Source organism: Onychostoma macrolepis, chromosome 22 (assembly GCF_012432095.1).
Source record: "Onychostoma macrolepis isolate SWU-2019 chromosome 22, ASM1243209v1, whole genome shotgun sequence".
Lineage (NCBI taxonomy): Eukaryota > Metazoa > Chordata > Actinopteri > Cypriniformes > Cyprinidae > Onychostoma > Onychostoma macrolepis.
Window position 1 is genome coordinate 23,415,297 of NC_081176.1, and position 25,643 is coordinate 23,440,939.

Below are 25,643 nucleotides of genomic sequence, written 5' to 3' on the forward strand. Positions count from 1 at the left end.
CAAGCACGTTAAGTGCGGAATGTTCTGCTCACTATATTTGCATTCAGTGTTTGTCTTATGTGAGTTTTGTTTTGCAGGTACAGCTCAGATCTTGCAGTCATTCCTTAAATGGGAAGAAGATAAAGTCTGATATGTCGGTGAAATGACGTGAGTATGTGAGAGTTTCTGTAAATGTTTGGAGGATTGAAGTCTGCAGTAATTCATCGAAATGTGCACTGGGTAAGTTTGTTGAGAAAACTGCATTTCGGTTTTCTTTTGGTTAGTGAGACTTGTAAAACTGGTCATGAGACGTTGAACTGATCTGATCAGTTAAATGAAAGCATTTAGTAGGTCGTCTTATCTTGGCAACTAAAAATAGCTTAAGGAGGACAAAGCAATTAATGGTGTGAGTTTGGGGCGGGGCTAATTGTTTGTGCAACCAATAGCAGTGCACGAATGTTTATGAAATGTTCTGTTATTGTTTTGCAATGCTAGTGTAATTACACTTCAACTTTAAATACTATGAAGGATTTCTGTCATCAACAAATTATTAATTGGGAAGGGATACTTTAAAAACAATTTTTTTTTTAAAAACGCAAATTTTATGTTATAGTCAATATCATTTTTGGTTGCATATTTCCCCCCAAATAAATCAGAAAGTTACACTTAAATAAATAAATAACGAAAGAAATGGTGTAGAAACAAATTTCATTCAGAGAATCGACAAGTAACACTTTAATTTAAACTTTGTATTTTAAAGATGTAGAAAGAATGAAATAATGATTTCCTGTGAAACATACTCCAATAATGTCTGTTTTATTTACAGCTTTGAAAAATAAATATTTACAGTGTAATGGAATGACAAACTAATATTATTTAATCCAAGTTTATTTGTATTTTTATTATTGTTATGATTAGTGTTTTTTTTTAGAGATTAACTTTCAGTGAGTGCTAGATAGAAAACGTAAAAATAAATCTAAATCTAAATGTAAAAAATAGGGAAATAAGCATGAATAATTAAATATGCAATATTAACTGATACTGATACAAACTAAAAAAAAAAAAAACTCGAATGTCAGTTGGTAAATATTTATACACTTTTTGCTTATTTTTTTTATTTTATTTTATTTTATTTATTTGTTTTTTAATAGCAGTGCCCCCAAAATCCAGAAAGTAATGGAATGACAATTAGAAATAATTTCATCCAAATTTATTCTTTTGCTCTTTCATTGAAAAGCAAAAATAATAAAAAAAGACCCACAAGTAAACTTCAAAACAGATACAACATTATGTGAACATTCAATACCAATACCCGACTATTTACAAATCTGTGCAAAATCTGCAAAATGAAATACACTGAAATCATAGTAGCACAATCACTACATGAAACACCATATGCGCAGCATTCTGAAACGGACCGGCCATTCGTTTAAACAGTTTTCGACTGAAAACATTATCGCTCCTCTGCTGCGATTCTGCAGAGCTGGCGATAGAGTTCAGAGTCCAGGAAGCGAGGGTATGAGTTGTGCTCCATCAGGAAGTAAACTCTGTTTTGGGCAGCTTTGAAACTCGACTGTGTTGGGATCAGAAGGCTTTGGTGGAGGGTCTCCTTTGTGTGGAAGTCCAGGTTGATCTAGAAGGAAGAAGTGAAAGAAATAAGAATGTGTGGCACGGCTTAATGAAAACGAATCAGCTAGCATTGACTAAACCTCACCTCTTTTGGAGAATCTACCCCGATGAACTCGTCGTATATGGTTTTTGCCCTGGATTTGAGTTTTGATCTGGACCTGATCTTTCTGAACTCTTCACAGACCATCCAGAACTCGATATTCTCCTCGCAGTGTTCAGACTTCATGAACAGTCGCAGAGCTGTTAATCCACCTGAAATATGAAAATATATATTAATTACATCAGTTGACGTTAAATAATGTGGTGCATTTCCAACTTAAAATAAAAAATGAATAAAATTTTAGCGTGTGTGTTTGTGTAATAAATATGAAGATTAACATTATATATATATATATATATATATATATATATATATATATATATATATGAATTTTGTTCATTTTGGTTAAGCTCAGATAAATAGGAATTCTATATTTTTATAAATTATATATTTTCTAATATAAACTATAATATATAATGTATAAAATAAGAATATGAAAATAAAATAAAAACTTGATAAATATTAATTCTATGAATGTTATAGTAAATATTGTAATAAACACGATATATTTTTATAAATGATAAAAATAAAATATTATAAAAATGATTTAATAAAAATATTATAAAATTGAAAATAATAAAATATTACAAAGATGAACATTAAATTCATAAATGGAAATAATAATTACATTTGCTGCTCAGCAAGTTGTCCAGAGACTGTGCCCATTGAGTAACTTCTTCAGTAGTTGGCCTGCACGAATATAAACAAAGAAATGTTATTTAATTTTGATTTAACAATAATACAATTTAATTTTAATATAAACAATTATATATTCGTTTATTTTTATTTTAGATTTTAATTTAATACTTTTTTTTAGTAAATCTATGATCCCACTACATATTATAGTGATTTTTATGCAAATTATTAAATATGAAGTATTTTTAATGCTCACCCATATGATTTTCTCTGTGGCAATGTGTGGCGTGATTCTCTCACGGGAAAAGTCTTGAAAAGCATTCTTGATCTCCAGTTTGTTTGTCTGTTAATCATAATCAACATACATTAGCAACCACGGGTTAATTGCCCCGCATTAAAACCGAATGCAAAGTGCTAAAATGCGAGTCTCACTTCATCTCTTTCTGTCCTGTAGTCGTGTCAGGGTTCCTGCAGTAGATCAAACGCTCCATGCTCGAATCTGGTGTGGACTTTCGCATTTTTGCCAATCTATCCATCACTATCAATTGAACTGAAACATGTGTCTTGCTGTGTGTGGCTTTTATACTCCAGAGTGCAGTAGTGTGGGCGGGGCCTTGTCAGCAGGGGTAGCATCTGATTGGTCGTCCTGCATCAGTGTTTGAGTATGCAGACCTTGTTGACTGGAACACTGCAGCTCTTTCTCAAATAATCATGTTGACTTGGAATGCATTAAATTAAGATGAATGTCTATGAAATTAGTATAAAACTTGATTGTAATACACACACACACACAAATGATTTTCGTGGTTCAAAGATAAATGGAGTATGTTTTACTAAAGAACACTATTTCGGTCATTCTATTTAAACATTTCACATTGTGTGTGTGTGTGTGTGTGTGTGTGATAGATTTTTAAAATTTATTTCATTATAAAACTCAAAGTAGTAAAAAATAAGAGTATGTTTGTAAATTCAGAAATTAACAACTATTTATTATTTGTTTTTATTACAAGCACATCATTTATTTGATTTTGTATAATAAAGAAAATTCATATTAGCATAAAGGAGAAAAATACATTTTCAATGTACATTTTAATGATGTAAAATTGAATATTATAAAATATAAGATGTTTGTGTATATATGTATTTACAGTTACATTTTTCTTGTATGATTATATATTATATGTGTGTGCGCGCGTGTGTGTGTATACACACATATACATAAAGAAAAATGTATGTGTGTATATATACACTGTAAAAGGTGATAAGTTGCCTTAAAATTTAAAAAGTAAATGATAATTAAAAAAATAAGTTAACTGAATTGTCAAGTTCACTTAACTTTTTTTTTTTTAATTAATTAATAATTAATTAATTTTAAGGCAATGGGTTTCCTCAATTTTTTTAAGTTAAGTCAACTTTCACTTTTTACAGTGTATATATATAATTTTGTTTAAAATGTTGATTTGTTTATTACATCATTTAGATTATGTTTTTATTTCAAAACGTGCAAAGTAGTTAAAAGAAAGTATAAGAATGAGTATGTTTCAAGATGAACAATACTGAGTCACGTCTGTTACTTGAGAATGTTAACGCAATATCCGCCTCAGACAAAAAGTACTAAACAAACCGGTTTGTACCCAACCAGCATTCCACATGCTTCTATTTGTGGAAACCAAAGGAGTGCTCTATTTATAGAAACTAATTTCTAAAAAAAAACTCATGAGTTTGTGTTATCACTGGCTTTTAATTACGTTGGATGTGATTCAAACCACTGAAAACACTTGCAATCTGAGCCATTTGTGCTTCTGACTGCAAGCATCAGGTTAAACTGATCAGGATCGGTTGAAGGATTCCAGATTTACTAACGATATCGAAAAATGCATTTCCTGAAGAAAAAGAGCAGTAGATCATATTTCATGTGTTTCAAGGGCCTCGCCGATAAACATACAGTGCTGTGGTGGAAGAGTAAACATCTGTGACAAGATAAACTGTGTTGAAACCTTGACTTTAAAGTGCTAAATTAGATCAACATGTTTGTACCTGACAGACTAACCGTTTTTAGCCATCCTTGAGCACTCAAGTGTTTGTGTCCTCTGTAAGAGTAGAGCTTAATGCACTAGTGTTTGCCAAAAACATCCCTTATCGCTGATTTAGTAGAACGTCTGCACAGTAACTATTTACATGACAAACTGCATGACTAGATGACAAATGCAAACTCTTTTCTGATGCAGCTTAAATGTCAGGTTTAAAAGGGTGCAACCACATCCCACAAGTGCATTTCTCATCTCAGATAGCACATTTGTGATATTGAGCATGTGAACTTTGTGCAGATCAGATTTGTTTTGCTTGCAAGTAAGATCTGTAAAACTTTATGTTGATCTGTGTGTGTGTGCGTGTTTATATGCGTTCCATATTTATGTGTTTATATAAGTTATGTGTATAGTATATTTAAAAATAATAAATGCATATTGATATAATCACACAACTATTAGAAATTTCAATATACATTTTTGGTGGCCTGAAATGTGAAAAAAAAAAGTATTATATAAATTGTAAAAAATAATGTAATTATAATTATGTAACTATAGATATATAATGTATAGATATGCAATAATGTGTGTGTATTTTTGTATTTTTTTAAATATACAAATTTCAAGATAGATATACACAAATATACATTATATGATGGCTAGATAGATATTTATAATATTACAGTATATATTTATACATAATATCTATTTTTCATGTTATATCATATTTTCAAACACTCATGCATTTGTCTTAAAATAGAACACAGATGGAAAAAAAAAAAAACTTCTGAAGCTTTTCAGTTATGAAATATGCATTTGTCATAGTCATGATAGACTGTGTAATTCACCTAATCCTATTCAGTTTGAACATGAAATACTGGTTTTGAGCCACAGTTGCTGGAAAGAGTGCACATCCCTGAACAGCACAAATAGAATAGTTTGTTCCTGTCACCAGTGTGGCATCAGAACTATGCATGTTTCCATTCATTTAGTCAATGAGATGCAAATATAGATATGTGTACGTGATTAGCGTCAATGCCTTATACAGTGTTAAAGAGGACATGGAAAAGAGCTCGATTTGCATAGACATGGGACCATTAAAATGGACAAAGTTGAAGTTTCCATGCACTTACAGAAGTGATACAATAACAAAGAACTGAGTTTTTGACATTTTTTGTGTGATATGGTTGTTGTTAGGTCATTATTTTCAAAAGAATCAACCTTCAGTGGTATCTTTCCACATTTTCCACATCGTTGCATGAATAATATCTTTTTGCAACACAATAAGCTTTTTTGACCACTTCCTATTTGTGTCATACTGTCATTGTAAAGATGAATATCTGCTGTTCAGGCAGGTTTTTTAGTAAACCTCAGCCAATCAGAAGATAAGCGTTTTTGGGGGGAAACACGCTAGGAAGTCTACAAAATGGACTCGCTGCAACTGCTCCATTTAAAGTCCATTTTTATGACCCCGTCCATATCATCCAGCTTTGCAGATGTCAGACTCAGTGTTTTTAAAAGACTTATCGTCTGTTATGGTGTTCAGACTGTAAATATCAGTGAGCTTCTTAAGTGGTTAGCAGCAAGATTGTTGCCAAGTTTCCGTTCGAATAGACGATAGTCCAAAAGCTTTACGCATGAGGTATTTCCCAGCAATGACACATGTGTTGTACTCATGGGGGACTCCAAAAGTACCTTTATAATTTATTTGTGTGTGCAAGAAGTTAAAGACAAGAAGTAAAAGTACAAAAGTTCAGCTGTCCAGTTTGTTCTACTGAATTGTAGTCATGCTGTGATTAGCACTGCTTGAACAGACTATAATTTTATGTTCTTCAACATAAATTAGACTCAAAACCGTCATGTGCTTTGTAAACACAAGATGCTAACAAGCCAACAAACTACTATTTGCGAAATGAAAGCAATAAATCAGCTGTGTTCTAGCATATCCAACTTGCTAGCTAATAGGTTAACCTCTAGACGTCTTCTGACCAGGTTTGTAGCAGTTTTCACCTCTCACAAAGCTCTTTTGGTTGTCTTTGAACAGCTGTTTTATGCTAGCTATTAGCTTTGTTCCCAAATTTAGCAAAGTACAAATGTTCAACTGTCCAGTTTGTCTTAAAACACAACATTTTGTCTGTGTAACATAATAGTTATGTCTGTGATTAGCAGTTACATCTGTGATTAGCATTACTTGACCAAACTCATGTTATGTTCTACTACATAAATTACACACAAAACCACTATACTAGCAGGCTAACAATCTAATATTCATGAATTGATAGGAATAAATCTACCACTCTCCAGCATGTCCAACTTGCAAGGCAAAAAGTGAGAGTCCAGGTTTGTAGTGGTTTTCACCCCTTGTAAAACTATTTTGGTCTTCTTTGAACAAAGTTTTATGCTAGCTATTAGCTCTGTTCAAAAGCGTAACAAAGTACAAACCTTCAGCTGTCCAGTTTATCCTAAAACACAATTAGCATTTTTAGTCATGTGTTTATGTTCAACAACATAAATTACATATAACACTTACTGCTGTGTGCTTTGTAAATACAAGATGCTAACAGGATAACAAGCTACTATTCACAAATTAAAAGCAATATAGCAGCCATGTTCTAGCATGTCCAACTTGCCAGCTAATAGGGTAATCTCTGGAAGTCTTCTGACTAGGGTTGTAGTAGTTTTCACCCCTTGCAACACTTGTTTGGTCATCTTTGAACCACAGTTTTATGTTAGCTATTAGCTTTGTTCAAATAAAACCTACCAAAACAGAACTAACATTTTTTTTAGTTATGTCTGTGATTAACATTGCTAAAACAGACATTCATGTTATGTTCTACAACATAAATTACACACAAAACTGACATGTGCTTTGTAGACAAAAGATGCTAATAGGCTAACAAGCTACTATTCATGAATTGAATGCAATACATCAACCATGTTCTAGCATATCCAAATCTCTGGAAAATCTTCCTTCTTAGATATGGCGAATTAGCATTCAAGTTTAGCTATAAATTTATGTCATGAGTGAACGGCTCTATATTTAAAGCTTTTAAAATCCATTACAAACTAAATTAGGCATTAGCGTCCTGTGTGAGAAACCGTTAAACAAATGGCTGAAGACTTAAATCCCTAAAAGGAGTCAGTTTTTTCCAGTCACAGTTCTGCTTTATTACCCATGTGCCCTTGACCAACACATTCAAGTTTCTCCAGCGGGACAGTCCCTGCAATTAGTGTGAAGTGTCTACTAAATGGCAAGTCTCACAGAGGAAGGCTTGTGTCATAAACTAGGTTAGCAATGTTAGACACGCAATAGCAGAAATGTACGAGTTGCAAGATCTCATGACTTTTCAGCAGCCGCTGCAATGCACACTTCTCTGACGCTTATGAAGTCTTTCTTTCTTGATTCCCTGTTCTGTGGGAACTGAAACTCATCTGTTCCTTTTTCAAAGGTAATTGTTTCACTATGTAGTCATGGGACCTGTCGGCCAAAGGGTTAGAAAAGAATAATTCCTATATTAATCAAATGAGTTTGACAGTAGCTGGAAAGTTCACATTTAATGATGTATTTGGTGTTTTATACAGTATTGGTAGTGGCTGTAGTATCTTGTTTTCCAGTGAAAGCAACATCCTTCAAACAAGCTAAATTAACCTGAGTGGCAAAACTGCACAAGATAAAACATTTCAATGGGTATACACAATATATTGACACAATATTGTTTATTGTTTTATTTATTGGTATTGGGCGATATTGGGTATTTAAGTTTACATATAGTATAAGATTTAGATATCAAAAGTTAAGGGAAAGTGGAGGTTTACGGCAAAGGTTCAACATTTTAATGTGTTTTCAATTTTTATGGAAATAATATCGGACATTTATTGGTTATCGGCTAGAATAGGAAAGTCATTAATCTTCTGATCTTCTTGGCAAAAATAATTTTGAATGTTATATATGAAGCAAACCAAAGACAAAAAGGAAAACACAGTCAAAAGTTCAACAGTGTCTAATCTTTATTTAGTTGTCCTCAAAAATAACAGTGGACAGAGCAAAAGTCAACATCCAACCAGTGGCTGTGGCTAATAAATAAAAAACATCATTATTTAAATTAAACTTTATAACATTACAAGTAATGCCTACAGTTTTTGTGTGTGGCACACATGCTACAACTGTTCTTATATTATATGTACTTTTATTTTTTTAATTAATTTAACTTGAAGTCTCAAGTAGGTAATAAAGTCACACTTTCTTTAATGTTATACATCTGTGTGGCAATAAGGCACCGATGTTGAAATAGGATATGTCAAGTTCCTCTCACAAAAGTGTCCAAACCAACTCAGCCAATAGGCTGAGGTAGCTTTTTGTTACTAAGTAATTGCAGGACATGGTAAAGCAGTTCTTAAAGATCCTCTGGAAGGGCCAGGAAAAGAAAATAGTGTTGTGCCCACACTGTAGCTTCAGAAACCACCGGAAGGGCTTGAAGGAGCTGAGTCCTTATCTACACAGGAAGCACCCTTAGTTAAGAAGCACTCGTGGCGCTTCAGTAAAATGTTGGACTTTGATATCAATGGCACATTCCCAACCATTGTTCCATATTGTCTCCTTCTAGTCTCAGAGGTCTTTTGGGGTCTGATCCACATGGCAGGGGCGCAAGCTTTGGGGTTCTGGTCTTGCACACAAGACCAGATCGTTCCAGTTTTAGCTTTGGTGTGATATATCCATTGAGTCATCTTTGAGCATTGTCTGCAGCGAGGGACTCAAGAAGGGTCTTGTACATCTCAGACCGTAGAAATCGGGGGTAAGAGTCGCGTTCCATCAGTCCGTAAACGATCTTCTGAGCGTCATCGAAACACTGCGGCGTCGGACTCTTCACTTTCCTCTTGATTTCCTCCCGTGTGTGATAGTCGATGTTTATCTGCGATGCAAATGAGAGCCAATGACACTGTCTCTACACTGGAAGTGACCGATTGTTAGACGTACTGTCCATATAATGAGAAATTACATCGGAAATATGCAAAATTAAGTCGTAATTGCTCAGAAGTAATTCGTTCAGAAGCCATTGTTTGTGCTGTGAAGAGGCCAGTATCAGATAGTATTTTACTAAGTCCTTTATTTCACAGTCAAACGTTATTCCTCCATTTATATATTTGTTTTAGATATGTCATGGCCATTTCCGGGGGTCAGGCTCCTCTGCTGGGGGCCCCTGACAGTTAGTTGGCCAACGAAAATGGCCCTAGTGGCCCTGTAATCCATCCAAGTTAAGTATGAACCAATCAGCTGTAAACTCAGTTCTGCTGTGGACTTCAGCAATCTATTTATAATTATATTATATTATATTATATGATTGTGTATACATACAAATTCAATACAAATGTACTTGAATGATTAAATGAATGATTCAATATTTTTAATATATTATTTATGATAAATAATTTTTAATTTATTGTTCATGTTAAATTGTATTGCTAGTGAATATACATATATAGCCAATATAAATACATTAATAATGAATGATTAATTATTATTATATTATATTACATTATATTATGTTATGTTGTTATGTTATATTATATTTTATTGTATAATATTATATTATATTACTCAAGTACATGCATACAAATCTAATACAAATGTATTTATTTTCAATTATGTGAATATATACTGTACAAATCCCTTACAAATTGACTTAATGAATGATAATTATATTACATTAACACTGTATATACATACAAATGATAATGAATGATTCATTATTATCATTTTTATTATATTTATGATAAACAATTTTTAATAATTTATTATTTTATATTAAATTGTATTGCTACTATATATATATATATATATATATATATATATATATAAATCAATATAAATACATTAATAATGAATGATTAATTATTATTATATTATATTACATTATATTATGTTATGTTGTTATGTTATATTATATTTTATTGTATAATATTATATTATATTACTCCAAGTACATGCATACAAATCTAATACAAATGTATTTATTTTCAATTATGTGAATATATACTGTACAAATCCCTTACAAATTGACTTAATGAATGATAATTATATTACATTAACACTGTATATACATACAAATGATAATGAATGATTCATTATTATCATTTTTATTATATTTATGATAAACAATTTTTAATAATTTATTATTTTATATTAAATTGTATTGTTACTATATATATATATATATATATATATATATATATATATAAATCCAATATAAATGTATTTATAATGAATGATTAATTATTATTTTTAATTATATTATATTACTCCTGTATTTACATGCAAATCTTTTACAAATATACTTATTTTCAATTATTATATTGTAATAATTAACTATTTTGTATTATATTATATTGCTGCTGTGTATATATGGTTAGATGATTTAGCGTTATTGAACAGAAACTGTATGAAGTTATTTAAATATATAACGTATACAATTCCTGTCATACAAATGGAGAAAATAAGTGTATCACGACACAACAGACACTTCTAGCGTAGCCTCATTGATTTGTATAGTGACAGGGTGTCATGTGGTGTGTCCAGTACCTCTTTCGGAGATTCTGCTTCGACGAATTGCTCGAAGATTTTCCTTGCCTTCGAGCTCATCTTATGGGACGACGTTATCTTCTTGTAGTCCTCACACGTCAACCAGAATTCGATGTTCTCGTCGCTGAACTCTGATTTCAGAAAGGTGCGGAATGTGGCCAGGCCATCTGGAGGGAAGCGAATGCGGGTGTGCGTCAAAACACACGGCGTGAATGTAAACCAGCACCTCTTTAATTTACTCATGTTTTAGTTTTCTCTGGCCTCAGCAAACCAATGCCAAAAATAGCTTCGAAATAGACTTACATTTGGAACCAAGGAGCCGCTCCAGAGACTGGGACCATTGTTGGGTGTCTTCTAAACTTAGCCTGCTGAGATCAGACGGGTTTGATTAGTTGACCGTAACTGGATTAGAAGCAATAACTCTTGTTTGAACTATTTTGAACCTGGTGTCCTTATATGTGTGTCGCTTTTTCCTTACCTCTCAGGAGCAGATGAACTGGTGAACATACACTTTAGTCGGCACATGAGGTTCTTTCCTCTACGGAGAGAAAGTCAGCTTTGTTGTCTGCATTTTATGCTTCACACATGCAAACCTATGCTAAACCATGCTGGGACTCACAATAAATTCCCTTGTGCTGATAGTTGAGTGCAAATGCCTGAAGATCACACTTACAAGGTCTTGTTTCTCCTGCAGTCGTCTCTGTCCATGTTGAAATGTGTTGGAAGAGGTTGTGGGATTAGGCCAGGCATGGTAGAGCGAGGGCTTATTGCCCAGGAATCCACAGCCGTGCGCTCCTGCTAGTGATCATGCTGCACTTGGTGCTCTACAGGTTTCCCTTCTGCGTATCCGGCTCTGCTTTTTATGCCCTGCGACGGTTGCTAAGGGCTCGTGTCACCAACGGGGACCACAAAGAGGAAGCCCCATCAAACCCTCCCCCTCCTCCCTGGCCGCTCGTGTGCGAAAAGCATAGCCTTTTCTCAATATTTTTAGAGATGTAAATACACATTTACCTTACTAAAATAGCTGATAAGCAAATTACAGCTTTGCATGTGTTGGGTTTTTCAGTAATCTACAGACGTAACCAGGGCCAAACTGTAATGGAGCACGGATGGAAATTAGAGTCAAATGTGATGGTTAGGCCGTTTCATCACTCTTTGTTTTCTGAAAGAGCATTGAAGAAGTTACACAAAGGAATCCTTTTGCAAACATAAAGATAATGTGTGACTAGCTTCAACTGGTCTGAAAATAAAAGTTATGATTAGAACCAAGAGTTTTACTGCCTGATGTCAGAGGGCAAATGCTGAAGTTCTGCAAGGTCTTTGGTGTCTCTAGTCACTATGTTCTGCTGCTTTGCTTTTTAAAGAACCAAAATGCTGCTCAGAAGAATCTATAATGAAACTCCACAAAGAAATGTATCACCAGAAGTATTTCTTGAAGACAAGAATTGTTTGTTGGAACAATTTAAAAAAACTGCTCTTTTATTCAATGTTTATTAAACTTGTGTTTGTCAAATAAAAGGCATGTGGTGCAACCAACGTGGATCATATACCCTCATATTTATGAATAAGTTAATAATATTTGTTTTAAAAGTAAAAAAAAAAAAAAATGTGTTGTTAAATCAAAGTCATATGGTGCAACCAGCATGCATCATAAACCCCTGTAGACCCTCATGACTGTGTGTGAAGGTCAGTACATCTTGGAAAATATCAGATTAGTCCAGGTTATAAAAAAAATCATATTTCTGAATAAATAATATAAAAATATACATCAAAAATGTATTTCGCATGGATTTATTGTTATTCATATTTTTTTTTAGCGAAGCTTAGTTCAGGTTGTAAAATGTCATGTGTTGCAATTCCACGAAAACATAATGATACTTATAATTTAGCAGTTCATGATATTTCATTATATTTGATATATGATTTATGGTGATAAAAATACATTTTAAAATGTATTAAAAACTTACATGAAAAAGCATATTTATAGACCCCTGAAGACTTTGATCTTTTTATGACAAGCCATAATAAATAAGTTCAGTGTAAAATGACATGTGGTGCAACTCCACACACACACACACAAACTCTTGATAAAAAAAAAAACATTTAAATGAAGAAAAAAAATCATAAAACTGCTTATTGTTTAATGAAATTTGTTCATAATATCAAAGTCATCTGGTGCAACCAATATGCATGCAAAAAGCATATGATATCGGACCCCTGCAGACCTGAAAATAGATAATTTGATATTTTATGACAAGACATTGCATCAGGTTGTAAAATGCAATTTGGTGCAGCTCAACAACAATAAAAAACATCATGATGTTTATGTATATATAATTCAGGATATTTGTGTAAAGGTACATTTTACACCGAAATATGTTTTTTTTTTTTTTACTTTTTTAATTAATAAAATGCTAAGTAATAAAATTTTACAAGTTTGTGTTAGTCAAAACTTAATTTACATAAACTTAAAAGCTTAATATTAATTTTGGAAAATAATGATTATGATGTGTTACACCACATGACAGTGTTAGTGTCATCAAATTAAACATTACTTGGAAATTGTTTAAAAGTTTTATATTCATGTCTGAAATCAACATGAATAAAAGAGTATGTTCTAAGTACTTGGCATGCGCATTTTTAACTTGATTTTTTAAAGATTTTCCATTATCATTGTCACTCCATGAACCCTTAGTTTAAATGGACCTTTTTCTGTGTTTTTCTGTGTATTAATCCATAGTAAGTGACTTTGGGTTTTGTCTCTAAGTTTATCCAAAAATGGATATAGGCAGTCAGGCGTTCACTTTTGACACCATGTGTTAGTGACAGCGTGTGTAGACATCCTCAAAGTCACCTGATCGGCGTGCTCATACTGTAACACTGTCAGTTTCTCCATTGTGCGCAATTGAGCAATTTTGTACCTCAGGCAATGTTGGCGCCTAAGAACATTACTCATTTCCTTTCAGTTGCCATGGTGAGTGTGTATTTGGCTGCAGATGATGGGCAGATTGTGTGAGAGATTGGTCAAGCGTGTTCATCTGCAGGCTGAAAACGGGTAACTTACAGACTGGTGAAACGTCTCATCAATAATTGTCGCATCCGCTGTACAGTTGCATGATGGGAGCTTACTTTTAACGGTCGCCTTTGTAAATTAATTTCCTTATGTCCGTGTTACCACATGATTTCACATCAGCCTCACTTCTGAATGACAACATATGCGTTGCGTTGAAACGGGAAACAAATGTATGGGAAAAATCAAATAACATATGATTGAATTAGTTGTACAGTACATTGTATTTTATTAAAAGCCATTTATTTCTCCCCAGCAAAGAGAAGCATCTGAGACCACGTTGATACCTAAATTAAACACATCTGAGGAATCCATTAGGTCTCCTGAGCTTTGAAAGAGCGATCAATGAGCAATATTCTGGTAGTATTTATATCATCAGCATCATATTTTAATGACCAAATGAAAATCGTCTGTGAAAAATCCCCATGAAAATCAAATACTGTGCATCCAGTAATAATTTTATAATGAAAAGCATCATAATGGTGCTAAACATGGTTTTTTTTTTTTGGTTTTTTTTTCAGTCTGACGTGGATAGATATTTTCAGTGGTCCTAAAACAGTGTTGTCTTTATTATAGAATTGCCTTCCCCAAGAAGGACATACGCTGAGGGAGATCTAGCATGCATCAGACGACCGTTGACATTCACTGTGTTGGTGGAATTTTAGGTTAATCAAACATAGTTATTCTTAGACGCTCTGAATTGCCTTTTTAAGCTATGAATCTCAGGAAGTAAGTCATTGTCACAGTGGGGTCAAGCACTGACATGGATTATTATTGTATTATATGGCAATGTCTCTCACTTAAGGCTCGTCTCTGCATCAATTAGCTCGGGTCGGACATGTGCCCAAAGTACAGTTCCTCACAGACTGTGGAAAACTGGCTTCTCAGAGCATCAATTTAAAAAAAAAAAAAAAAAAGTTAAGCGCACTTGATAATTCACTTAACTTATTTTTTTAATTATCATTTATTTAATCATTTTAAGGCAACGGACTTCCTCATTTTTTTTAAGTTAAGTCAATTTATCACTTTTTACAGTGAGAACAAATGAAGATGTCTATTAAAGTTGTTGTTTTCCGCTTTAGTAATAAACATTCCATCAATTAAATATACCTTGGAATTTTCATAAACACACAGACGATAGATAGATAGATAGATAGATAGATAGATAGATAGATAGATAGATAGTAATGAATATTCCATTAATTCTTCTTTTCTTAAAGAACAATCCAGCAATTTATGTATGTATATAAAGTTAACTTATTTTATGCGTCAACCCTGTTATACCGTTAATTTCAAAGAATTAAAAAAAAATAAATAAAACAATCCAGTAATTCTACAGTGTGTGCAGAATTATTAGGCAAGTTGATATTCTGCTCATATTTTTTTTCCAAGAACATTTTACCAATTCCAAACCACATCAATCTTAATAACTACTATTGATTTTGTATTTAATAATTTGTAAGTGATATATAATTGTCCATGAAGGCTGATAGTCAGAAACTTCTTATTTCAGGTGTACAGAATTATTAGGCAGATTTTCCTTTACAGATAAAATGAGCCAAAAATGAGATTGAACTCAAGAATAAAAGTAAAACAATTATTAAATGCCCATGAGAAGGATGCAATACTAATGCAATAATAGAATTAGCAAAGTTAAGGCATGACCATTGGGCAGCAAATGCTCATTGGTCAGCACGGTCAGAAAAACAGGTGGAGAGGAAAGACGCATGTTAACTGCAAAGACTTAGGAATTAATGTCAAGAATTAGGTGAGAAACCATCAGGAACCATTTAGTCTCCAGCACCATCATTTTCCAGAACTGCAACCTTCCTGGAGTCTCCAGAATTACAATGTGTCAGGTTCTCAGAGACTTTGCTTGGGCAAAAATTCTTTAAATAACCCTCACTTAATAAGAATAACATGCTGAAGTGTTGTGAATACACGAAGACTGATTTTGTATAGATTTATGGACAGATAAGTTGAGTGACTCTTGAAGGACCAGCATCACATCCTCTTGTACCACTGTTTGAAGAATTTATCTTCCAGAATCTGGCAGTAAGTTTTGGGGCTCATTTTAGTTCATCTCGTATCCTGAAAAGTCTGTCTTGCAGGATTGATTAAAAATGAGCTCCTAAAACTTACTGCCAGATTCTGGAAGATAAATTCTTCAAACAGTGGTACAAGAGGATGTGATGGTGGTCCTTCAAGAGTCACTCTCAACTTATCTGTCCATAAAGCCTATAAAAAAATAAGTCTTCATGTATTTCACAACACTTCAGCATGTTATTCTTATTAAGTGAGAGTTATTTTAAAGAATTTTTTACCCAAGCAAAGTCTCTGAGAACCTGACACCTTGTAATTCTGGAAACTCCAGGAAGGTTGCAGTTCTGTAAAATGATGGCGCTGGAGACTAAATGGTTCCTGATGGTTTCTCACCTAATTCTTGACATTAATTCCTAAGTCTTTTGCAGTTAACATGCGTCTTTTCCTCTCCACCTGCTTTTTCTGACCGTGCTGACCCAATGAGCATTTCGCTGCCCAATGGTCATGTCTTAACTTTGCTAATTCTATTATTGCATTAGTATTGCATCCTTCTCATGGGCATTTAATAATTGTTTTACTTTTATTCTTGAGTTCAATCTCTTTTTTGGCTCATTTTATCTGTAAAAGAAAACCTGCCTAATAATTCTGCACACCTGAAATAAGGAGTTTTTAACTTTCAGCCTTCATGGACAATTATATATCACTTATAAATGATTAAATACAAAATTGATAGTAGTTACTAAGATTGATGTGGTTTGGAATTGGTAAAATGTTCTTGGGGAAAAAAATATGAATATCAACTTGCCTAATAATTCTGCACACACTGTATATGAAAATAATTTCTATATGTGTATGGGTAGTTAATGTATCAATGGTGTGACGGAAAAATTTAAAAATAAATAAATAAATAATAATAATAATAACCTATAACATTGAAGATAAGCCTTTCTCATGCTATTTGTAACTCTAAGAATGAAGATAAATTTTTCTCATGTTATTTTTATGTTAAGTTGTTTTTTTGTTTGTACATTTTTGCTGTGTCACACCCAGAGCTGGGTAGATTACTTAAAAATTGTAATCCGTTACTGATTCCAAATTACATTACAACATTTTTTATTAGTAACGTAATCCATTACATTACACAATTTAGGTAATATAATCAGATTACTTTTAGATTACTTTTGAGCTATCTCGTTTTTCGCATTGATTTAAATAAAATAATCTTGTACCATACTGATATAAACATACAAAGTGTGAGAAAATATATTCAGTTTGTTGTTATTAACAACATGAAGTGCATTACATATTATATTACAACAAGGTTTCCCAAACCGAGTTTGTGAAGGAACTGCAAGGGGTTTATGAGTTTAATGAAAAGCTAATAATTAGGTAAATCATAAAAAATGTTAAATTAAACAAATAATTTTAAATTAATCAAAACCTGCATGTCATGTGACCATAACCAACTCAGAGATCCATGAACATGCAAATGTGATACTTCATCATTAAAATCTTTATTTTAAAATCTCAGGGGTACTTCAAATACAAAATATATGTGACCCTGGGCCACAAAACCAGTCACAAGGGTCTTTTTTTTAATTTTTTTTTTTTATTGAGATTTATATATCATCTGAAAGCTGAATAAATAAGCTTTGTTATGATAGGACAATATTTGGCCGAGATACAACTATTTGAAAATCTGGAATCTGAAAAAAAAAAAAAAATCTAAATATTGAGAAAATCGCCTTTAAAGTTGTCCAAATGAAGTCCTTAGCAATGCATATTACTAATCAAAAATGAAGTTTTGATATATTTATGGTAGGAAATTTACAAAATATCTTCATGAAACATGATCTTTACTTACTACCCTAATGATTTTTGGCATAAAAGAAAAATCGATAATTTTGACCCATACAATGTATTGTTGCTATTGCTGCAAATATACCCCAGCGACTTAAGACTGGTTGTGTGGTCCAGGGTCACATATTAGGTGAAAGAGGATCAGATGACAAAAAAAGTTGGTGAAATTGTGCATTTTAATGTGCTTGATAGACAAACGCCTTCCAAGGTAATACATGGTAAAATAACTGACTGAGTGATAAATCAAATAAAAATTAATGTGCTCATCAGTAGTTGGTGCAATATTGAAACACTTCTTAAACCTGAAATGATTGTTGTAAATCCAGTGGTCAAATGCTGTGTAGCCACCTGACTAATGACTGATCTATGTGTGAATGTCCACAAAACTGTAAGACTTTCTGAATGTATATAAGCAATTTAGAAAGGCCGATTGAAAAGACAAAAAAGAGGAATTAGGGAGACTCAATAAATTATGAATAAATTATTGCTGTTGTGTAAATAATATGCAATCATGTAATCCATAAAAAAAGTAACTGTAGTCTGATTACGAGTATTTTAAAATGTAATTTACTCTAATTACAAGTACTTAATTTTTGGAATCTGATTACGTAATCCAGATTACATGTAATCAGTTACTACCCAGCTCTGTGTCACACCATAGGGCACAATCCAGTTACTCATATATGGTTGATTTTAGGTTATGCATCAACCCTGTTACCGTTATATTTCCTATTTTAGTAATGAACTATTTTATTAGTAAAAAAAAAAAAAAAAAAGATTCTTAAATACAAAATCTAGTCTTTTTATAAAAAAAATTTATCATGATGTATTTGGGTTAATATCTTTTTTTTTTTTTATAATTATCATATTTTTTTAGTAGGGGATTTAATAGGAACTCTCTTTTTTGTTCCTTAATATTTGTGGAAATAACAGCATTAAAATGTCTTTTTAATGAGACCTTTCATGTTCTTGTATGTCAAACTGAACTGTAAATGTCATAATTTTTTTAATAAAAAAGTGTAAATTATTTATTTATATGAATGTTTAAAGTAAAGTGAATGTTTGAATACTGTAACTGGGCCTATGTAGTCTTAAATTTGTAAAAAAAAAGAAAAAAAAAAAAAAGAAAAAAAAGCACAATGCTGTTTGATGTCAACTAACTGTTTATCTTGAGGTCGCACAATACAATTTCTCAACACTTAAACACATGTGTGATACAATCTAACAGAAATCTACTTTCAAGACCAACATTTATAGAAGTCACCCATTTCACAGAAAAGTCCAGCTCATCTCTCAAATAACTCCATTTAATTCCATTAAATGGAAACCATTTAATGCACCTCCATTCTAGATCATTTCCTGTAACGGTGACACTTTTATTTTTCTCATTCTTCTTATCACTCAGACCAATGAAGCTGAGCTTCTGCACACCACATACTTTCTGTTCTCCTCTGTCATTTCCTCTAAACCACGTGCATATGTCCTCTTTCTGTGCACCAGCTCATTAAGAACATTTTTCCAGTGAATTAGTTGTCATTGGCTGGTCTACATTGGGTTCCTGGCTGCGTTCCTCACGTTCTCATAGGCCTCAGATTTGAGGAACCTTGGGCAGGAGTCTTTCTCCATAAGTCTGTATATATGCATCTCGGCTTCATCAAAACAAGTGAGGTCAGGCTTCACCAAAGATCTCTTGATCTTCTCACGAGTGTGATGGTCAATGTTGACCTGCGAAATTGTAACATTTACATCCATGAAAGATAATTGAAGTATATTTCTATACTAACATTTTCATTTCAATGGTGTTTAGTTTGTTAAGCAAATGGCAAATGCAAAAATTCTGGTTTGTTTTTCTTTTGAGCCATTATTAATGCTTTTTAAAATTTTTAAATGTCATAAGTTTATTTGCGACTTGCAAGTGCATTTATTTTTGGAGAAACTTTTTAGTTACCAGCCCAAATACTCTAACCCCCCCCCCTCCCCCCCCCTCCTATTAATAAACAATACCATGATGCAATGGCATTTCTGTGCATCGCAGTTTACTGTAACGGTTTAGAAAGGCCCAACTCTATTTAATGCTTTACTGAATGCACATACTGACCTCTTTTTGAGCCATGGGATGGAGAAACTCTTTGTAGATATCTGCTGCTTTGTTAGAGAGTTTGCCGGATGAAGTCATCTGCTTATATTCCCTGCAGGCAAGCCAAAATTCAATGTTCTCCGCACTAAACTCAGACTGGAGAAATGAACGAAAGGCGTCCAGGTAGTCTGTTCGCGAAAGAATAATTTTTTAATATACTAAAATTAAACATAAATTATATGTTTTAAAGGTGACTGGTGGTTGAACTAACCTCTGTTTTCAAGCAGATCAGAAAGCTTTGGCCCTTGGTCTTGCAGTCTTAAGAAAAAAGAGGAAATCAGAAAAAAATACATTATTCCCACCATCTATAGTCATATAAAATACTTTTAAATAGTTTTAATGATTTTAAATTTAAATGATGTGTGTGTGTGTGTGTGTGTGTGTGTGTGTGTGTGTGTGACATGCTATAATATTTAAAATACCCATCTTTTTCTAATTATTTTATGAAGATTACATGGACATTTATATTTAAACTTTTGTCACTCTGAAGGAATGAACTAAGGCAAAAACAATTTATCTGGCCAAAGTCTGGCCTTAAAATTGACTGCTTATGCATCAAGTACCCATAAACTCATGATTTCATTATTGTATATATGATTTCAAACTTACTGATAATGAGAGTCTTCAGTATTTTTCTTAATCAAAACACATCGGATATTGTTTTTTTGTTTTTTCCTGCTCAACAGAACGTCCAGTCTATGAAATTAAAATAAACACCTCAGTCCATCTTTCAGTCAATTCAAGAAGTTCGTATGCAGAGAGACGAGTAAAATTCATTTACGTTTTCGGTTGTTTCTTGTTCCGAATGAGGTCCTTGAACTCGTAGATCCGAATCTTTGAGAAAAGCATTTTAGGCATCTTGGGGTGACGGGAAATATTTACTCAGAACGATCCGCTATGCATCATGTTTGTGACAGACTTTTCCCATCTAACGGCTGTATATACGGTCGAGTCGCCAGGCAGATGGAGTAGGATGTTATCATACCTGAACATGTTAACACAAATCTCTGGATGCCATTGACATAACGAAGTCTTTCATCTGTTCTCCATGACTCAAGTTTTCAAGTTTATTCTTGAATATGGTGCGTATAATATTAAGATAGTTTTCTTGTTGCTATGACAGCACGACATTTGAAGATTATGTCTAATAACATTCAGGCCTTGAATGAGGTGTGTGAGACCGACAAAGTAGCCTACATTTCTCCGTTTTTAAACTATATTTTTTGAGTAAGTTGAACGGGATCCAGATGGTCTACGAGCCGGAACTCGAACTCAATTCGTCTTTTTTTTTTTTTTTTTTTAAGACTACCGCATATTTTTAATTGAAATTGAAATTTGACACCTGTTTTGATTTCCCAGTAGTTAATGTACGAGAGTCGTCGTTCCGATGTTCCAAACACATGAAGCATTTTGGAAACATTTTCAAAGATGTGAAACATCCTGTTAATGTTGTAACAGAGATCTTCAGGCTTTCACGCTTCATTGGCGGATGGACCGCGCCCACAGACAAGCATACACTCTATCAGTGAACACTTTCTTTGAGTTTCGGAATCACATCAAACATCAGTGTTGGGCTCGTTCATTGAGGCGTATTGTTAGTCATGTGGGAGTGGTAGGAATTTGATAACAGTGCTTGGTACATGTTTGCTGTGTAAGCTAAACTATGCTGAAATAGTAATGTGCAAATGTGAGTTTAGCCACATCTCTACTTTGGGCGGTCTGGTCTCAAAAGTGAAACGTGTGATTTCTGTGCCTCTAGTGACACTAAAAAGAATCGCAACAATAGTTATTATACTTAGTATTTTAACATCCCAAAATACTTCATGCTTTCTCTAAAATAATAGCATAATAATTATAATATCTATAGCCTGCTAATCTAAAATAAAAGTAGGCCTATATATATATATTAAGGTTGACATTGTGCATATTTACTAATGATCTGCAGTTTGAGTATCCTAATCTAACAATAATTTTAATATAATTTAAATATATATTATATAATAAAAAATAGTAGCCTATAGTATAATAAATAAGTTATTTAAATAAACAAAAAAATAATATAATAATAACTAAAATAAAATAATAATTTGCTTGAGAAAATAAGTATGGTGGTATATTGTAAATATGTTAGCATATGAATATTCTGCCCTATAACTTCTGCTCTGTATTGTCTAACCACCAGGTGGCATACATAGCAAAGAAACCACTCTCAAAGAACAGAAACCTTTTTATTTGGTCTTACACGTTGTAAATAACCATCAAGAGTGTGTCCATTATCAGTTTTGTGAATGTAAAGCACTGGAATGTGGAAATTGCAGAAAGGAAAACTTGTGTATTGAGAAAAGAAACAAAAAATTCATTGTAAAAGGCTGTATAAATGAATGCTTACAAAAACAATTATATACATTTTGATGCTTGTCACATAAATTGTGCTGAACCTCATTTGTAATGAAATGTGTTGCATAAAATGAGAAAGATGCAAGATTATTGGTCTCAGGCTTTTATATTCCTCATAAATATATATGGAGTTGAATTAGACAAATTACAATATGCACTACAGAATAATGTGAAAACACATAGCAATTCGCTAGAGATTAACTGAAGGGGTTTTTAAGCTTTCTCTAGAGTTTGACTTTGAAGCTTCGCACTCTTCTAGCCATTATTCTCTGATTCTCTCCCATACTGACTTTTCCTAACACCCAAATCACCTTATGAAGCCGATACAAAGTGTACAAGCTGGCCACAATCAGGACTACACCACTGACCAAGAGAACAATGTACAAAGCCATCATGAATCCACTGTAGGGACCCGTTGATGGGACAGTCCACAGGTACACCCAGCCATTGTAATGATTGTTGTGCACGATTTCAGGTCCGTTATCCAGCACAATTGTATCGTAGAACGCCGGATCATTGTTGTTACCATTGCCTTGTTTCACGTAAATATGATCAGGTGTAGGAGAAATTAGAGAGGTGGTTGTTGGAGAATTACTTGTAGTTGCAGGTGAAGTTGCATTCACAGTATTTCTTGCTGTTGTACTTGTAGCTGTAGATGTTTGGAGGGTTGGTGTCGCTGGAGCCCCAGTGGTAATGGCACTTGTGGCTATAAATGTGGTCTGGAAAACACCACAAAGTAGTTTCTCGTAAGTCAGCGTTTGCAGCGGATGGTTTTCTAAGCGGTACGGTTCATAACATGTTACTCCTTTGTCCAAGTTACTAATTAGTTTTGGGTTTTCATGGATCCATTCTGCAATACCCATAATGCTACAATCGCAATTCCATTTGTTGCCGCTAAGAGAGAGATCTTTTAGCGCCCTTGCATGTACAAAAACATCTCCTGGGAGATACCTCAGATGGTTGTGGTTCAGGTCTATTATTTCTAGTCTTGAGGTGTTGTGAAAGATTGCCGATGGGAGAGATTCAAGCTTGTTCTCATTAAGCATCAGAATTTGAAGGCTTATCAAGTTTGAGAAGAGCTCCGGGTCTAGTTCCCGAAGGTTGTTGTTCTTCAGGGACAGTTTCTTCAGGTTGGGCAGACAACAGAAGAGGTTCTTTGGGAGGGAGGTCAACTTGTTGTTGAAGTGTAAATTGAGAGTCCGTAGGTTGGTCATGTTTGCAAAAAGGTTCCATGGGACAGTGGATAGATTGGTTTCGTAAAGGTACAGCTCTTGGAGTCTCGGCATGTGTCCCATCAGCTGGTAAGGAAGGGATATCAAGGGGTTCTTGTAGAGGGTGAGCTTGGTCAGGTTGGGCAAGTAGTAGAAGGTCTCGGCTGGAATATAACGGAGTTGGTTGGCAGACATTGTGAGGGTGAGCAGGGATGGCAAGGGCCAGAAAAGACGTGGAGTAATCTGTCGGATCTGGTTCTTCTGTAGCATTAGCACCGACAGGCTGCTTAAATGGTCAAAGGAACCACTTTCAAGAGTCTCCAACTGGTTGGATGAGAGCACCAAAGATTTGAGTTGCCAAAGGTTGTGGAAGAGGGTCTTCGGGAGGTTCCTCAGTTGATTTTCAGCTAAGTTTAAGTAATTCAGCTTGGTCAAACCCTGGAAGACATCAGCGTCCAGCTGGGAGATGCGGTTCTTGCTCAGATTTAGTTCAGTTAGGTTGACCATCGCCTCAAAGAGTTCTGAACTAACTGAAGCTATTTGGTTTCCATCTAGCTGCAGTTGCTCCAAGTTGCTCTGCTCACTAAACATTTTGGGTGGGAAGACAGAGAGTGGGTTTGATGAGAGTTTGATGGACCGAAGCTGTGGAGCACCATGGAAGGCTTCTGGTTGGATGGTGTCAAGAGTGCTGTGCGTGATCATTAGTCGTAGCAGAAGAGAGAACGTCTGGAAACTTTGGTCTTTGAGGACCTTTATGTTGGTGTCATTTAGCAAGAGTAGGAAGGTTGTTGTTGGGTCGAGGGGAGGAATGTCGGTGATGTCCCCAGTGCATTTTGCAGAACCCCTAATGTTGCAAATGCACCGATTGGGACAACTGAGGGCGAATTGAGGCAGAAGCTGAAGTAGAACAAATGTGAACCACATATTCTCAAACTGGGGAACAAATATAGGCATATGTCATTATAAGAGTCTTCTTAATTATATAATTGATACATTTAAAAAAAAAAAATATTTTAGGAAAATGAATTGCCTCATGTACAATAAAAAGACTGTTTTAAAGGGATAGTTTGCCCAAAAATGGTTGTTCCAAACTTGTATGACCTTCTTCCTTTTTTTGTCCATTGAGTTCAAAACAACATTGGACTGAGTGGACCAAATTATGTCCATTTTTGTCCACTGTCTCCCGAAACAACATTGGACCCAATAGACTTTAATTATATGGACAGAAGTGGACAAAAATATATTATTTTATGTTCCACAGAAGAGAGAATGTCATGGAGGTTTGAATTGACATAAGAGTGAGTACATTTCTGGGAACTTCAGAATTTAGACACAATTTTCATTTCTGGGTAAACTATTTCTAACTAAAACAAATAAAGAAGTAGCAATGTTAACCTTACCTCTCACAGATACTGAAGAATGTCTGGCTGAAATGGATGCATTCTGCTTTTAATAACCACACTTTGGAAATAGCTCTTCCCTTTCAACACTTATCATACTCTGCAGTGAAGCCCACATGGAAGCCTGCATCCGTTGTGATGAGGTTTTTTTTTTTTTTGGTCTTTATTGTGTGTACTTGTAGAAGTCATTGTCTTCCAACTTGCAATGTCTCTCTTTAAAAATAATAATACACCTCTGTTTACTGAATGTTCAATAATGCAGAGTGGGACATTATGACTGACGATATGACTGACTGACTGATTGATTGATTGATTGATTGATTGATTGATTGATTGAAAAGGCAGTATTAAAATAAAATAGCAATACTTGTTCCTTATTTTTGTTGGACAATGTGCATTTTTTTTTTTTTTTTTGCATTATTTGATGTCCATAATCCTCTGTCTTCATATGTTCATATATGTCCTTAAAGGGACAGTTAACCCAAAAATGAAAATTCTTTCATTGTTTTTGTTCCTCAAGTTGTTCCAAACCTATATTTGTTTCTTTCTTCTGTTAAACACTGAAGAATTTTGAAGA

At 33.7% G+C, this 25,643-nt stretch overlaps 4 protein-coding genes across 7 annotated transcripts; all 4 read right to left on the minus strand.

Annotated features, from left to right (window-relative positions):
* Positions 1 to 1,174: 1,174 nt before the first annotated feature.
* Positions 1,175 to 3,023, minus strand: rgs2 (regulator of G protein signaling 2). The gene is made up of 5 exons (XM_058761008.1): positions 2,777 to 3,023; positions 2,601 to 2,687; positions 2,337 to 2,398; positions 1,694 to 1,860; positions 1,175 to 1,612 (listed from the first exon to the last, which is right to left on the minus strand). The coding sequence occupies exons 1-5, from the start codon at positions 2,878 to 2,880 to the stop codon at positions 1,433 to 1,435; spliced, it is 600 nt and encodes a 199-aa protein (XP_058616991.1). The 5' UTR covers positions 2,881 to 3,023; the 3' UTR covers positions 1,175 to 1,432.
* Positions 3,024 to 8,361: 5,338 nt separating this feature from the next.
* On the minus strand, positions 8,362 to 11,806 carry si:ch211-117l17.5 (regulator of G-protein signaling 1). 3 transcript variants are annotated; one of them, XM_058760739.1, is made up of 5 exons: positions 11,622 to 11,806; positions 11,427 to 11,486; positions 11,252 to 11,313; positions 10,949 to 11,115; positions 8,362 to 9,281 (listed from the first exon to the last, which is right to left on the minus strand). In XM_058760739.1, the coding sequence occupies exons 1-5, from the start codon at positions 11,696 to 11,698 to the stop codon at positions 9,093 to 9,095; spliced, it is 555 nt and encodes a 184-aa protein (XP_058616722.1). In that variant the 5' UTR covers positions 11,699 to 11,806; the 3' UTR covers positions 8,362 to 9,092. The 3 variants fall into 3 exon arrangements, with proteins under 3 accessions (XP_058616722.1, XP_058616721.1, XP_058616723.1); XM_058760738.1 differs by having other exon boundaries at positions 11,252 to 11,316; positions 11,622 to 11,805; XM_058760740.1 differs by having other exon boundaries at positions 11,252 to 11,316; positions 11,568 to 11,786.
* Positions 11,807 to 18,781: 6,975 nt separating this feature from the next.
* Positions 18,782 to 21,364, minus strand: si:ch211-117l17.6 (regulator of G-protein signaling 21). Of its 2 annotated transcripts, XM_058759468.1 has the most exons (5): positions 20,840 to 21,364; positions 20,668 to 20,754; positions 20,270 to 20,316; positions 20,020 to 20,186; positions 18,782 to 19,646 (listed from the first exon to the last, which is right to left on the minus strand). In XM_058759468.1, the coding sequence occupies exons 1-5, from the start codon at positions 20,914 to 20,916 to the stop codon at positions 19,467 to 19,469; spliced, it is 558 nt and encodes a 185-aa protein (XP_058615451.1). In that variant the 5' UTR covers positions 20,917 to 21,364; the 3' UTR covers positions 18,782 to 19,466. The 2 variants fall into 2 exon arrangements, with proteins under 2 accessions (XP_058615451.1, XP_058615452.1); XM_058759469.1 differs by lacking the exon at positions 20,668 to 20,754.
* Positions 21,365 to 22,272: 908 nt separating this feature from the next.
* On the minus strand, positions 22,273 to 25,144 carry LOC131529661 (platelet glycoprotein V). Its single transcript, XM_058759467.1, has 2 exons — positions 25,067 to 25,144; positions 22,273 to 24,599 (listed from the first exon to the last, which is right to left on the minus strand). The coding sequence occupies exon 2, from the start codon at positions 24,588 to 24,590 to the stop codon at positions 22,680 to 22,682; it is 1,911 nt and encodes a 636-aa protein (XP_058615450.1). The 5' UTR covers positions 24,591 to 24,599; positions 25,067 to 25,144; the 3' UTR covers positions 22,273 to 22,679.
* Positions 25,145 to 25,643: the final 499 nt, after the last annotated feature.

Bases quoted from the DNA above. Each gene is read 5' to 3' on its own strand.
- si:ch211-117l17.6 (XM_058759468.1), bottom strand. From the start codon at position 20,916: ATGCCTAAAATGCTTTTCTCAAAGATTCGGATCTACGAGTTCAAGGAC. The intron at 20,317-20,667 runs GTAAGTTTGAAA...TTTTTTCTTAAG, and splicing joins ACTGAAGACTCTCATTATCA to ACTGCAAGACCAAGGGCCAA. The intron at 20,187-20,269 runs GTTAGTTCAACC...TTTCGCGAACAG, and splicing joins TGATCTGCTTGAAAACAGAG to ACTACCTGGACGCCTTTCGT.
- LOC131529661 (XM_058759467.1), bottom strand. From the start codon at position 24,590: ATGTGGTTCACATTTGTTCTACTTCAGCTTCTGCCTCAATTCGCCCTC.
- rgs2 (XM_058761008.1), bottom strand. From the start codon at position 2,880: ATGGATAGATTGGCAAAAATGCGAAAGTCCACACCAGATTCGAGCATG. The intron at 2,688-2,776 runs GTGAGACTCGCA...TATGATTAACAG, and splicing joins ACAGGACAGAAAGAGATGAA to ACAAACAAACTGGAGATCAA. The intron at 2,399-2,600 runs GTGAGCATTAAA...ATATTCGTGCAG, and splicing joins CCACAGAGAAAATCATATGG to GCCAACTACTGAAGAAGTTA.
- si:ch211-117l17.5 (XM_058760738.1), bottom strand. From the start codon at position 11,698: ATGCCTGGCCTAATCCCACAACCTCTTCCAACACATTTCAACATGGAC. The intron at 11,317-11,426 runs GTAAGGAAAAAG...GTCTGATCTCAG, and splicing joins AGTTCATCTGCTCCTGAGAG to CAGGCTAAGTTTAGAAGACA. The intron at 9,282-10,948 runs GTACTGGACACA...TTTGCATCGCAG, and splicing joins AAGCAGAATCTCCGAAAGAG to ATAAACATCGACTATCACAC.